Source organism: Muscardinus avellanarius (genome assembly GCF_963383645.1).
Source record: "Muscardinus avellanarius genome assembly, chromosome: 12".
NCBI lineage: Eukaryota > Metazoa > Chordata > Mammalia > Rodentia > Gliridae > Muscardinus > Muscardinus avellanarius.
The window spans coordinates 37,486,122-37,499,600 of NC_137798.1; the positions used below are offsets into that span (position 1 = coordinate 37,486,122).

General features: G+C 39.8%; 1 protein-coding gene across 1 annotated transcript in view; it reads left to right on the plus strand.

The window, feature by feature from the left end:
• Window positions 1-13,479, plus strand: part of NUBPL (NUBP iron-sulfur cluster assembly factor, mitochondrial) — a gene marked incomplete at both ends in the record, with an annotated part of 253,458 nt that overhangs the window by 216,583 nt on the left and 23,396 nt on the right. The window contains one exon of the mRNA XM_080707130.1: window positions 1,260-1,345. Within this exon, the coding sequence (XP_080563256.1) occupies window positions 1,260-1,345 (86 nt within the window). The remainder of the gene's footprint in view (window positions 1-1,259; window positions 1,346-13,479) is intronic.

The window sequence follows — 13,479 nt, forward strand, 5'->3', positions numbered from 1 at the left end:
CTTGGTATAATCAGTTATTTATTGTTAATTCTTTCCCTATTTACATTAGCTGTGACACAGTGCCATATGATAGCAGTTAAATGGCTTGTGGTCTGAAATGTCTTGGCACTATGTATTTAGTTATAAGGTGCTAATCAGCCAGCTACCTCATCTATAATATATTTATGTTAATTATTTGGGGGTTATTAGCTAAAAGAAACCACATCTGCAGCACTGCAAAAAAAAAAAAAGAAAAAGTTCAAATGTAGAAGAAACCACAAATTTTAAGAAATTCATAGCTTCTGCCAATCATAACCAGGCCTTTGTTGTTTTCACTTAAAGAAAAACCGTACTGTACTTTTTCTCAAAACTGTATATCCCAGTACCATCTGTTTTTTATAGGGCTAATAAAGGTGATCCAGGTGATCTCCACTCCAGACCTGCCTTAATTCAAGCCACCACCACTTTGAATCTGAATTTATGCCACAACTCTCAGTTTATCCCCCACCAAACCATCTCTACAGTGTGAAAACTTTTGGAACTCAGCTTAGAAATAGCCTCATTCTAGAAACGTTTTCTTATTGCTCCTTTCTTTGGTTCCAGCCCCCAGCCCCATCCATGATGGTGCACCATCCTCTCTCGCAGTTAGCATTCATTCCTGTCCCTCCTTTATAACTTTGTAACACCCTGTACAGACCTCTGATATAATGCTTAGCACATTGTGTTAGAGTTCTGATTTTTTTGGTCTCCCAGGCAGACTATTAACTTCTTGAAAGGATGACCTGCCTTATACATCTATCTCACTAGTACACTGTTGGAATGAGAAGAGGCTCCAGTGATGTAATGATGACCCTGAATCACTGATCAATTATGATTTTAGAAATGAGGAGTCAAACATTGGCAAGAGCAAAGTAGACTTTTTTTTTCTTGCAGTGCAGAGGATGGAACCCAGGGGCATTCTACCTCTAAGCTACACCCCCCAGCCCTATTTTTTTAATTCTTTATTTTGAAACAAGGTCTCACTGAGTTGTGGAGGGCCTCATGAAGTAGCTGAGGCTGTCCACAAACCCGTGATCCTCCTGTCTCAGCCTCCCAGATGCTGGGATTACAAACATGCGCCACCACGCCTGGCTCAACATTTATTTCTTATTCATTTATGCAAAATGTATGCGGATTACCCAGTTAATGTAAACTAGTTGGACTTATAAGCAACATAGCGTTAGGAACAATCTCTTCATGAGGAACATCAAAGTAGTCTTGTTTGCTTCTCTCTTGCTCAGGTGCAGTCATTGTCTCTACCCCCCAGGACATCGCACTGATGGATGCACGCAAGGGTGCCGAGATGTTCCGGAAAGTTCACGTGCCTGTAAGCTTTTTTCAGCTTCTCTGTTGAATACTATGAAACTCAGAATTCTTTTTTTTTTAATTTATTTTTTATTTTTTATTGGTGCACTGTATTCATACATCATAGTGGGATACAAACTTTTGTAGACATACATGCACGCATTGCCCAGTCAGCCCCCACCCGATCCCCACCCCATTCTCTCCCCATCCCTCCTTCCCATGCTTGGCTTAGTGGTTGACATCTAGTATTATAGCAATTTATCCAAAATTAAAAATGATAATCTCACATAACAGTTTCATTTGTCCGATACCAAGCTTTTGATGACTTAAAGATAACATTTCAATATTTCTTTTTGCTTTCTTTCTTACCAGAGAATATTTTTTTTCTATTTTTTTAGGTGAAACTATCATATATTTATATATTTATTTTTCAGAAAAAAATCTATCCTAATATGGAATATGGGTTCTAGATACCCAAAACGATCTTGAAAAAGAACAAAGCTAGAAGATATATATTTTCTGATTTCAAACCATATAAAGCTACAATAATTGAAACAGTGTAGTTCTATTCTAAAGGCAGATATATAAACCATTGGAGTTAAATAAAAGCCTAGAGCTAAATTCTTCCCTATATTGTCAAGTTATTTTTGACAAGGTTTCCACGGACATTTGGTGGTAGAAATAATAATCTTTTAACTAAATATTGTTGAAACATAATAATTACATGGAAAAGAATAAAGTTGGACCCTTACCTAATCCCATATACAAATATTAACTCAAAATAGATAAAAGACCTAAATATAAATCTTAAGACTATAAACTTTTAGGAGAAAATCTGGGTCATAAAACCTCACAACATTGAAATTGGCAGTGATTTCTTGGATATGATTTCAATGGCACAGGCAACAGAAGAGTATACAAACTCCCTAAAAAATAGAAAAAAATATTGTATAACCAAAGACAATGTAAACAGAGTTAACAGTTACTAATAGAATGGGATAAAATATTTCCAAATGCTATATCTGAAGGTATATTAATATTCCAACTAGAAATTCTAAAAATTAACAACAATAAAGGCAAACAATACCATTTAGAGATAGGTAAAAGACTAACATAAATAATGAATCTCCACAGATAACCAATCTTAGTTGTCTGTTGGATGGAAACTCTTGTTTCTCTGGTTCTGGTGTGTGTTACCTATTTCTTCTTTGTAGTTAATCTCTTTGAGTATTTTCTCTAGTGCTGGTTTTGAAGACATAAATTCCTTCAGTTTCTGTTTGTCATGGAAGCTTCTTATTTCTCCATCTAATTTGATAGAAAGCTTTGCTGGGTAGGAAATTTTTGGCTGGAAGTTGTTTTCTTTCAGAGTTTGGAATATGTTACTCCAAGCCCTTCTGGCTCTCATGACTTGGTTTGGGAAGTCTGGAGTGATTCTAATTGGCTTGCCTCTGAATGTCACTTGGCCCTTTGTTTTTGTTGCCTTTAAGATTCTCTGCTTGGCTTCCACATTGGTCATTTTGACAATTATGTGGCGTGGGGATCTGCCAAGACTTTGCTGCCCACCCCATCTCGGCATCTACATGTGTGAGAATCCATGTAGTCATAGGCGATTCTCAAAGTGAGAAATAAGCCCCGAGAGAAGGTGTGGTTGCTGGCAAAAAGTATTCTCCACTCTTAGATATTCTTTCATAACTACTATTCTTTTAGTAATGATTCTTTTAACTTTCCACATGAAATTGCTCCGGTGGAAATAAGATCAGGACTGTGAGTGAAAATTGAATCCATGTCCTTCCAGTAAACTTTCAGCCTTGCTCAAATGGTAATTAGATGAGCCTTGTTCAAATGGTAATTAGAAGCAGCATTCCAGTCCACCTTCGACCTTCAATACAGGGACACCACCTGGTTAAAAATAGCTATGTCAAAACAACGGACAAATAAAAATAGATGTGTAAAGATGAAAGAAAGAAAATATGGTGAGAATAAGAAAGTATTTTGTATGAAGAAGAGCTTATCCTGAGATTGGCCCGAATGGGAAAGAGAGAATTAGGGTAATCAGAAAAGAAAAGAAAGTTGCAGAGGGTTAGTGATAGGAATATGGATTATTAAAAGAAGGAAAATGCTCAGCTGCTAGAGAAATATATCTAACAACTAAATCTAAAGACTTCATGTTATTTCTTGGTGTTTACCTGCTAAACTGTGTCATGAGTTTAAGTTTTCAGACAGCGCATAGTATTGCAGACAAAATCCAGCAGACGTTCATCGAAGTTCCTTAAATCATCATAAAGGAACACGGATTTTCCTTACGATAACTATATGAAAGCTGGAATCTCGGACTTCGTCCCCCATTATATATAAAGGAGGACATTGGACTAAGCCCTAGGAATGAAAACTCTTAAAAACTGGATTCTTCGAGTGATCTTAAAAACTAAATTCTTCAAGTGATTTTGGGTGTGACTTTTAGCCAAATAGAAGCCTCTGCAGCTGCAAGGCGAAAGGGGGCTGGGCTCCCTGAGCACAAGGCCCACCTGAGATAATGGGACTGATTTCAAACACAAAGACCTGGGATATCCCAGGTCTTTACTTTTGTCTTGTTCAGGGTTGGTAATTTGCATGTGTATCTCTCTTTTGTACCTTGGGTGTTTTGCACTTCTTTTTACTAGAAATTCACTGGGAGAGGGGAAAATATAAAAAATCTTGTGTCCAAAATAAAGTGTTCGATTGCACAAGAAGCATCGATCCATGTCAGGTTCTTTTTAAAGCGCCGATCATAGGATTATTTTCCTAGGAAAGAAACGCTACAGATAAGAATCTGTAGAAAATCACTCTGTCCTTCCCCACCTTTACTGAGACCCTCGACCGCGAGCAAACTCGCGCCCCATTGGACTAGCTGGCTTTCGGCAGGGATCCTCTTCTCCGATCCTGTCTAAAGGGAGTTCTATAAGTTTCCTGGACCTGTGTATCAACCTCTTGCTGTATGTTTGGAAAATTTTCTGCTATTACTTCCTTGAAGAGATTGTTGATCCCTTTGGTTTCACTTTCTTTTCCCTCCTCTATTCCAATTATTCTTAGGTTAGCTCTCTTAAAATGGGCCCATATTTCTTCAATATCAGATTCATGCTGTCGGATATTTTTTTCCTAGATTAGAAACTAATTTTTGGAATGATCATCTTCTAAGAGCGAGATTCTGTTCTCCATGTGGTCTAATCGGTTGTTTGTGCTTTGAATTGAGGCCTTTACTTCATTAATTGCATCCTTTATCGCTCTTTGCCTCTCTCTGAGTTCTTTTCGAAGCACCTCTATTATTTCTACAGTTATTTTCCTGATTTAATCTTCTAGAAATCTCTGAATTTCTGTTTTATCGGGTTCTGATGTTGTGGGGTTGTGGGCATTCATTGCTCCAGTGTTATTCTTCTTTCCCATGATTTAGGAAGTTTGTGCCTTCTGGGTTCTTCCCTTGGGTCACTATGACTTCACTTAAGGTGCTCTGGATCTCGAGTCAGTAGTATCTCAGACCCCACTACTCCTTTACTGGGTTGTATCATAGAGTCTCCGACCCAGGGAGTCGATAGAGGCTGCTTTAAACTATGGGGAGTGCCAGGTTGCACGTTCTCCTATGGTGTGATATCTCTGCCACCACCACTCCCCCACTGGGTCAAGTCCCAGGGAGTACAGTACTGGGGTTTCTCCTCTGTGGCCCGCAATTTGACTCACTGTTCTTGAGTTCGCATATGTAGCTGTACTGTACTTGGTGAATTCGCTGCTGCTGCCGCCGGTGGCAATATGGCGCTGCTGCTACGCCCTCGGCCGTGAGACTGGCTTATTTCTTCTTGGTTTTGAGTTCCACTCTGAGTCCCTGCAGCGTGTGCTGAGCTCAGCCACTGGGAGCTTTAGATGTTCCCTGCGCTGAAAAATCCCACCTGGCTGTTCCCCAGCGGCTCACCTCGGCTTGCTGTAGCCGTCCAGTGAACTCGCCACTGCTGCCGGCAGTATGGCGCTGCTGCCGCGTCCTCGGGCGTGAGGCCGGTGTATCTCCTCTGTGGCTCTGAGCTTTGTTCTCAGTCCACTTTCTCTCTGAAGCCTGGTGATTTTTTTTGTTTGTCTGGTGATGGTGTTTTCTGGCTATGAAAGGCGCTGATTTTGTGGTAATGGAGATTGGTTGTTAGCGGGGCTCTTAAGCCCCGCTTTTCTTGGTCGCCATCTTCCTGGAATTCTTGAAGCTCAGAATTCTAACTGAAGAAATAAGTCATTGAAAAATACAATGCAAGTTTTAATTTAGTTCTGTGCAGAAACTTATATAAAATTCCCAGTTTATCTTTATGGTTACTTTAAAAACACAGGTGCAAACATGTCTACACATTATATTAATCAAGAAAATTCTGAAATTACCTTCAAATATGAGTTTTTTAAAATAAATTTTTATTGGTGCATTGTAATCATACATCTCAGTGGGATAAAATACTTGTGGAGATATACATGCACACATCACCCAATCAGCCCTTACCCAGTCCCTATCCCCTTCCCTCCCCCTCCCTCCTACCCATGCTTGGCTTCCTGATTGTCTTTGATATGTTTAAGTACATCATGTGCTTTAAAGAGTTTCCCTTATCCTCCCTCTTATCCCCTCAGATCTTCATTGCTCCTCTGTAGGGTCCCTTCTTCATCTAGAGTTCCTCCTGTTACCTATTTCTCCCTAATATCTTGCAAATTAAGAAAAGCATCTGATTTCTTATTTTTTGTGTGTAACATTTCACTGTAAATGCCATAATTTTGTTCTCCCTTATGGCTCTGAAAAATTCCATTGTGTACATATCCCATATTTTTGAAATCCACTCATTGGTTGAAGGACATCTTGGCTGGTTCCATAGTTTGGCAATGGTGAACTGTGCAGCTATGAACATGGTTGTTGATGCATTAGTTTGGTATTTTGGTTTTCATTCTTTTTGGTAGATACCCAGAGGTGGTATTGCTGGATCATATGGGAAGTTCGTTTTCCTTCTTCTGAGGATCTTCTATACTGTTCTCCAAAGTGGTTGCACCAACTTGCAATCCCACCAACAATGTATTAGAGCTTCTATTTCTCCACACTTATTCCCACTTACTGAAAGCCACAACCAGTTTTTTCTAATAGAAGTCACTTGGATCTGGAAATCTGCTGAGAGATTAGTTGAGGCAGTAGCAGCTTCTAGTCCTTCCTGACCACAGAGCTGAAGAAACCCACTGGCTTTCTGCTGTGAAGCAGGCCCCAGTTCCCAGCCTACCACTCAACAGGTCCCGGGCCAGGCCTCACTGGCTCCAGACCCAATCTGGCACTGGGGCAGGCTCTGGGCCCATCCTCGCTGGCTCCAGACCCAGCGTCCATGCATGTGGCAGGCTCTGGGTCCGGCCTCACTGGCTACAGACCTGGCCTTGCCACATGGTGCGCTCCAGTCCCTGTCACTGTGGGCAGAACGTTTATGGAGGTTCTTATTTTTCCATATATATATATTTTTTTTTTCTTTAAGTAGGAGAAAACAGTATGTGTCATTTGCAGAAGCTGGGAGCCCAATTCCCTAGCAGCAATGGATTTTATCTCCCCACTGAAAGTGGAGGCTCGTAGCTTCACCATGGAGAGTGGGATCCGCTGTTCCAAGCACAGCCTGGCCCCTAGCACAACACAGATGAGTGCAGTGGCCATGAGCTGAGGTCTCCCAGTACAGTACAGTGAGCCAGCCCACAATATGAATGGGGCTTCCTCCAACTTGCCCCAGACATTTTTCTTACATAGTGTGCTGTGCAGAATTCCTGCACATGTGCAGTGGGAGCAGTCTACTTTTGGGGAGATTTCTTCAAAAATTCAAGGTAGATTAGATTGGAACTGTCTGCCTCTCCCAAATACTGGCCGCTGCCACTGCTGCCATCTTGGTCTGTCTCCGTGAAACTTTTTCTTACATAGTATGTTGTCCAGAGTTCCTGAGCATGTGGGGCAGGAACAGTCTACTTTTGGGGAGATTTCTTCAAAAAATCAAGGTGGATTAGGTTGGATCTGTCTACCTCTCCTGAATACTGGCTGCCGCCGCCGCCTTCTTAGTCTCTCCTAGAGTGTGTTGTTATTAAGTATTCCTGTGCATGTGTGGCAGGAACAGTATGCTTTCTGATCTCTTCTGGGATATCCCTCCAAAAATCACTTTTCTTGCAGTGGTAGGCGCCGTGCTGCCATCTTGCCTCTAATTCCGCCATTTTCCACTTTCTCTCCTATATTTCAGATAGGAAGTCATGACTGGAAATGTTTCTGTGTGTTGTCCCAATCAGCTATTAAATCAAAATTTGTTGTTCAGGCTTTCTCAGAGGGATGCATGTCCTATTCAGCCGCTGCCAACCTACACCACTCTGGCAGTGGTTTATGCTGCAGCTGCAGCTATCTTCCTCTCCAATATTTTTTAATAAAACAGTATGTGTCTTTTGCAGGAGTTGGGGGCCCAAGTACTTAGTAGCAATGTGTTTTATCTCCCCGCCAATAACAGAGGCCCACAGCTTCACCATGGAGAGCATGTTCTGCTGCTTCAAGTGTAGCCAGTCCCAGCACTGCGCAGAGGAGCGCTGTGGCCAGGAGCGCCCTTACCTCCCAGGATGCATGGCACCAGCTGACCCACTTATGTGGGGCTTCATCTGATGTACCCTGAACATTTTTCTTACATAGTATGTTGTCCAGAGTTCCTGAGCATGTGGGGAAGGTGCAGTCTACTTTCAAGGAGATTTCCCTAAAAGTTCAGGGTGGATTAAAATGAATCTACCTGCCTTTCCCTGATACTGGCCGCCGCTGCTATCTTGGCCCTCCTCCTCCAAATATGAGTTTTTGAAGAAGTACTCTATTCTCAATCCTCATAGCCTACTGACAAAAAGAATAAGAGAATATTTTAGGAAATTATATAGATAGACTTAAATAGACTACCTGTGGAAAAAGTGAGAAAAAGATTAAATTTTTCCTTCTCTTTCCCACATTTTAGCTCATTGATGGCCCACCTTTTAATAGGAAACATGTAGTTACCGTCTTAACAATTTGACAAAACAAGGTAAACAATAACAAAAATGTACCAAGAATAATTAAAATCAGAGTCAGAAGGAAAGTCAATAAATTGTAGGCCATTAGTGAATATAAATACAGGGTAGAGATATGCCATGATTTTTTTAGCAGCCACAGGGGAAAAAGCATGATACCATTAAATCACTGTCTATTACTGCAAGGTTAAAAAAATGCTGGATTCAATAATTTTATGTGTGTGTGATACCAGGGATTGAACCCAGGGGATTCTACCTTTGAGCCACCCCAGCCTCTTTTGTTTTTTTTTATTATTATTTTTTAAATAAGGACACATTAAGTTGTGGACGGTCTCACTAAGTTGCTGAGATCAGTTAATGTTGGAGTCAGTTTTGCAGAGCTGCAGAAGTTCTGGGTCATGGCCAAGTCCAGGATGTAGTTATGGAATGTATGTGGGACTGAAAAGAAGTAGAAATGAAAGTCCCTGGAGCTGTGTAATCCAAGACTAATTCCAAGATGGAATTAATAGCTCCTTCCTCTGGCTTTTTGGGACATCTTTCTGCTCTACGATAGCCCCCTCTTTTTGTCCACGTTTTTATTATTTTGCCCTCTAAAATACAAAAACTGTTAAAAAAAAGAAAGTAGGATATCTTAATTATCTCGTAAGCCTGAGATCCAACATAGGCATTCAGTAATGTTGCGAGTGAGTGTGTGAGAATCTTGCAGCAGTTTGACAAGCATGGTGCAGCTACATTGAAAAGGGAGTCTCAGCCAAAAGTGGGAAGTAGATTTGATGACTTCTGAGATCCCTTTGGCTTTTAAGAGCCTCAGAGTCTAAGTAATGGTAAAATGTTTGAAATTAGAAAGTGTTCCGTAAATGCAAGGGAGATGTTATGCTTTGTTTATTCCGATTTATTCCATTTTTTCTCTGATTTTTCGTCTTGTTTTCTGTTTTCCCCCCTTTTGAAGTGCATTAGTTGCCATGGAAACAATGATGTCATTGGAATTCATGTGTATGGACAGAGTTTAGTAATGTCTGCAAGAACGTTTTGAAGATAATTTAAATGATTTCTTATAATGCATTGCATAGATAGGGAAAGAAGAAGAGATGAACTATTAAATACTCTATTCTCTGCCTAGAATGATATCAACTGTGTCAAGTCCTGGATTTTCTCAGTATTTTTAGGTAAACTAAACTTTAAAAATAGTAAAAAATATTCAGCTTTACACATATTTAACAGTAATAACAGTAATTTATGTGCTGGTGGCAAAGAATAGAAAGAATAGGAGCTCGTGGAGGCAGTAAGAAAGCATTGGCGGTGATCATTCACACTGCTGGTTGTGACCCTCCAGGGATTGTGAAATCAATACAGTGAGAGAGTGTTCCATTCAGCATTCCCACCATTGTGGTCCAAACACCTGGAACACACAACTCTTACAGGAAGGACTTTTTTTTGCTTACGGGTCTGGAGATTTCAGTTTATACATATATACTCCATTTATGCTAGCTGCCAAGCAGGAGCAGGGGCTACGGGTCCTTAGGGCAAGGTGGCAGGAAGCAGAGGGAGCAAGGGGAAGGCTGAGGTACATAGATACTCTCCAAGGCCACACCCTTCGGGGCCCTCCCCACATGGCTGCCTGCAGAATGAGGTCCCAGGGACTTTTGCTACATTTATGTTTATACTGGGGTAAGACATAAAATATTTCCTTTTATGGGAAGACAGTCTAAAAAGTAGGAAAAACAATTGTGTAGATGATAGGCAGTAAGAATCTGATTTAGAATAATGGCAGTGAACATGGAAAGGGGAGTGAATGTACTTGACCTTTTGAAGGAAGAATTGGCAGGCTTAGCAAATAGGGAAGGGTGGATTTCAACCAAAGTGGGCAAAATCAAGGGAATTTTGAGAGTTAGGTTCTTAATAATAAATCTACCCACAGCTAATTTTTGATAAGAATGACAACAAACTAGAAATAAGAGGTTAGATTCTTAGTCATGAATCCCTACCCTTGTTCACTATGAATGTTATGATTTAGTACTATTTGTCAAGGAAGAGATTGGTCGAAAAGTCAATTTGGTGCTGTCCTTTTTAGTATTATTCACATCACACAGAACTAGACTTATAGCTCATCTGTATATTTGTAATCTCTTGTACACAGGTTCAAGGGGGAGGAGGTTAAACCACATAGTTAATATTTTCTTTGGGATTCTTTTGTGGTTGAAAATAAATTACCTTCTAAACTTTATTTTAATTATTTTGGTGATGGGATACTTACTTACGGAGACATTTTTACCTAGTAGTGACAAGCAGGAGTTTAGAAATCTGAATTGTAGAGTTCACATTCCAGCTCTTGTCATTTTGTAGCTGTATGATGTGAACGTGTTACTCTATGCCTCCATTTTCTTATTCAAAATATAGGGATTGGCCAGACCTGGTGGCACACACTTGTAATCCCCGTCCTCGGGAGGTGGAGACAGGAGGATCACGCAGGTTCGAAGCCAGCCGCGCTAGCTTAAGAGACCCTGTTTCCAAGTAAAAATATAAAAAAAATAGGTGTCTGGGAGTGTAGCCCAGAGGTAGAAAGGTTTCCAGGAACCCCAGTACCACCAAAAAAAAAAAAAAAAAAAATATGTAGGGATTGTAGTTGTATTTCTCTCAGGGGATTGAGAGGAGAAATTAAGGAACTAATATACATGAATGATTTAGATAGTTTTTGACACAATCTATACAATAAGATTGATATAATATCATATAATTAATGTTGCTTATTATAATTGTTCTTTTGAGTGGTATCATAAAACAGAAAGTTATAATTTATAAATGTCTATGTATTTGGCCCAAACATTTTGACTAGTTCCTTTATTTTCTTATAAGAATTTTAACCAGAAATTTAGATAAATACTGTCTTTGAGATTTCTTTATTTCTTTGGTATTTTAGATGGACCTAAACTATCCTCTTAATATACAGTTATTATGTTGCTAAAATCTTAATGACTAAAATTTAGCATTATTTAAATTTTGCATAAAGGTAGGCTAATTGCTCTCAAAAAAAGACCCCAAAATATCTGATACAAATACAATAAACATTTATTTCTTGCTGATGTTAACCACACTAGTAGATGAACAGTAAGTAGGCTAGTGTTCTTCCATGTGGTCACTTAGTCTGTTGGACCCCCTGCTGTTTTACATGTGACTTCTAAAATCACCCTTGGGACCATCTTCACTCTAGCCATTCAGAAGGGAAAGAGTGCAGACATGTACATGGAAGGCTTTTTATTGGCCAGGCCTAATGTGGTGCACATACTTGTACTTGCATTTAGCTATGTGATCACAAGTCAGGTGTCACAAGGAGCCCAAGAAAGGTGGGTTAGTTATGTTACCAAGAAAAATGAGACCATGGAATAGTCTAATGCTGGTCATTAGGCTTATTTTTTTTTCCCAATAAGCTATTCTGACAATTCTATAAATATGTTAGCCTTGTAAATAGTTATTTTTTATAAAAGAAATTTTATTTTTCCTGTGGTTTACTTTTTCTGCTAATAAAAAAATTCTACTGTGGTCTAGAACTTTTAGTGTTTACTTATAAAGATTAATGATTATATTGTCTTGGAAAAATTAGATGATCTTAGAACTTCAAGTAGATGATTCTTATCAATGTTTTCTTTGCATTTTTTATTTTAATTACCAAAGTTTGTACACATTGTTATGTGAAACATCTTCTTGGTAATGAATATCAGAATTGTGGTTTATTGTTTATTTGGCAAAGTAACTATTTGTGGCAGTAAGTTATTGATTTGAACCAAGAGTTCCATGTTTTCACCCCTGAATGCCTTTAGGATTCATATTTGCGATATTGGTCATAGAGGTTTTTCAGCATCTAGCTAGTCCTATTTTACCTGATTCTCTGGCCTACTGGCACTAAAAAAAAAAAAAAGTTTAAAAATAGGTGATCTTACATGAGAATGGAAGTAATATTTTTCATCTTTGAGCATTATTTTTCCTATATGATCATAAAGTGATCCCACTTGATTCTCTGGGAAGTTATTATTTTTATATTACTATGGTTTGGATGTGATTTGTCCTTCCAAAATCATGTGTTGGAAACGGTCCTCATTGTGGTGGTGCATCTTTCAGAGGGTGGTCTAGTGCGAAGTCTTTAGGTCTTGGAAGGAATGGTGGAGGCCCGGAGCTCTCATGAGAATAAGAGTGAGATTGACCCCTGAACCAGTGTCTGGCTTCTTGTTTGGTGGTATAATCTCTTCCTCTCCAACAAGCTCCCATCATCTGCTATAAGGTCCTTACCAGAGCCAAACTGATGGCAGCACCACACTCTTTAATTTTCATAATTGTGAGCAAAGTAATCATCTTTTTTTGAAAATGTTAGCCTACCTCAGGTATTTTGCTATAGAAATGAAAAATGGACTAATACCTTTTAACATTGCCTTTAGAGGCCATACAAGGTACTGTTTAAATTAGTTTTATTTAGGAATACATACTAACTGGCTGCATGTGACATAACACATGTGACTTCCTTCTTCACAATTGGGTAATTTCATCATATTTAGAAAAATGTTCTTTTAAGTTATAATCTTTATGAGAGGAATAGCATTCTGCATTGCAGACCTAATTGCCTCTTAGAGGCATGTGTCTTTTCATCTATGTCTTTCCCCACGATCTCTCAGAAGTTCATGTGTGTTTTACACTAGAATGTTCTATGTGGTTCACTTAAACTCAGCGTCACAGTAATCCTGTGACATGGAGGGCATTATTTCCCCCATCCTGAAGGTTATAAACTCACATAAAGTTACCCATGTGTTTAGTGGGGCATCCGGGCTGTCCTACCAAGTTGTCCATGTGTTCAGTGGGGCATCCGGGCTGTCCTACCAAGTTGTCCATGTGTTCAGTGGGGCATCCGGGCTGTCCTACCAAGTTGTCCATGTGTTCAGTGGGGCATCCGGGCTGTCCTACCAAGTTGTCCATGTGTTCAGTGGGGCATCCGGGCTGTCCTACCAAGTTGTCCATGTGTTCAGTGGGGCATCCGGGCTGTCCTACCAAGTTGTCCATGTGTTCAGTGGGGCATCCGGGCTGTCCTACCAAGTTGTCCATGTGTTCAGTGGGGCATCCGGGCTGTCCTACCAAGTT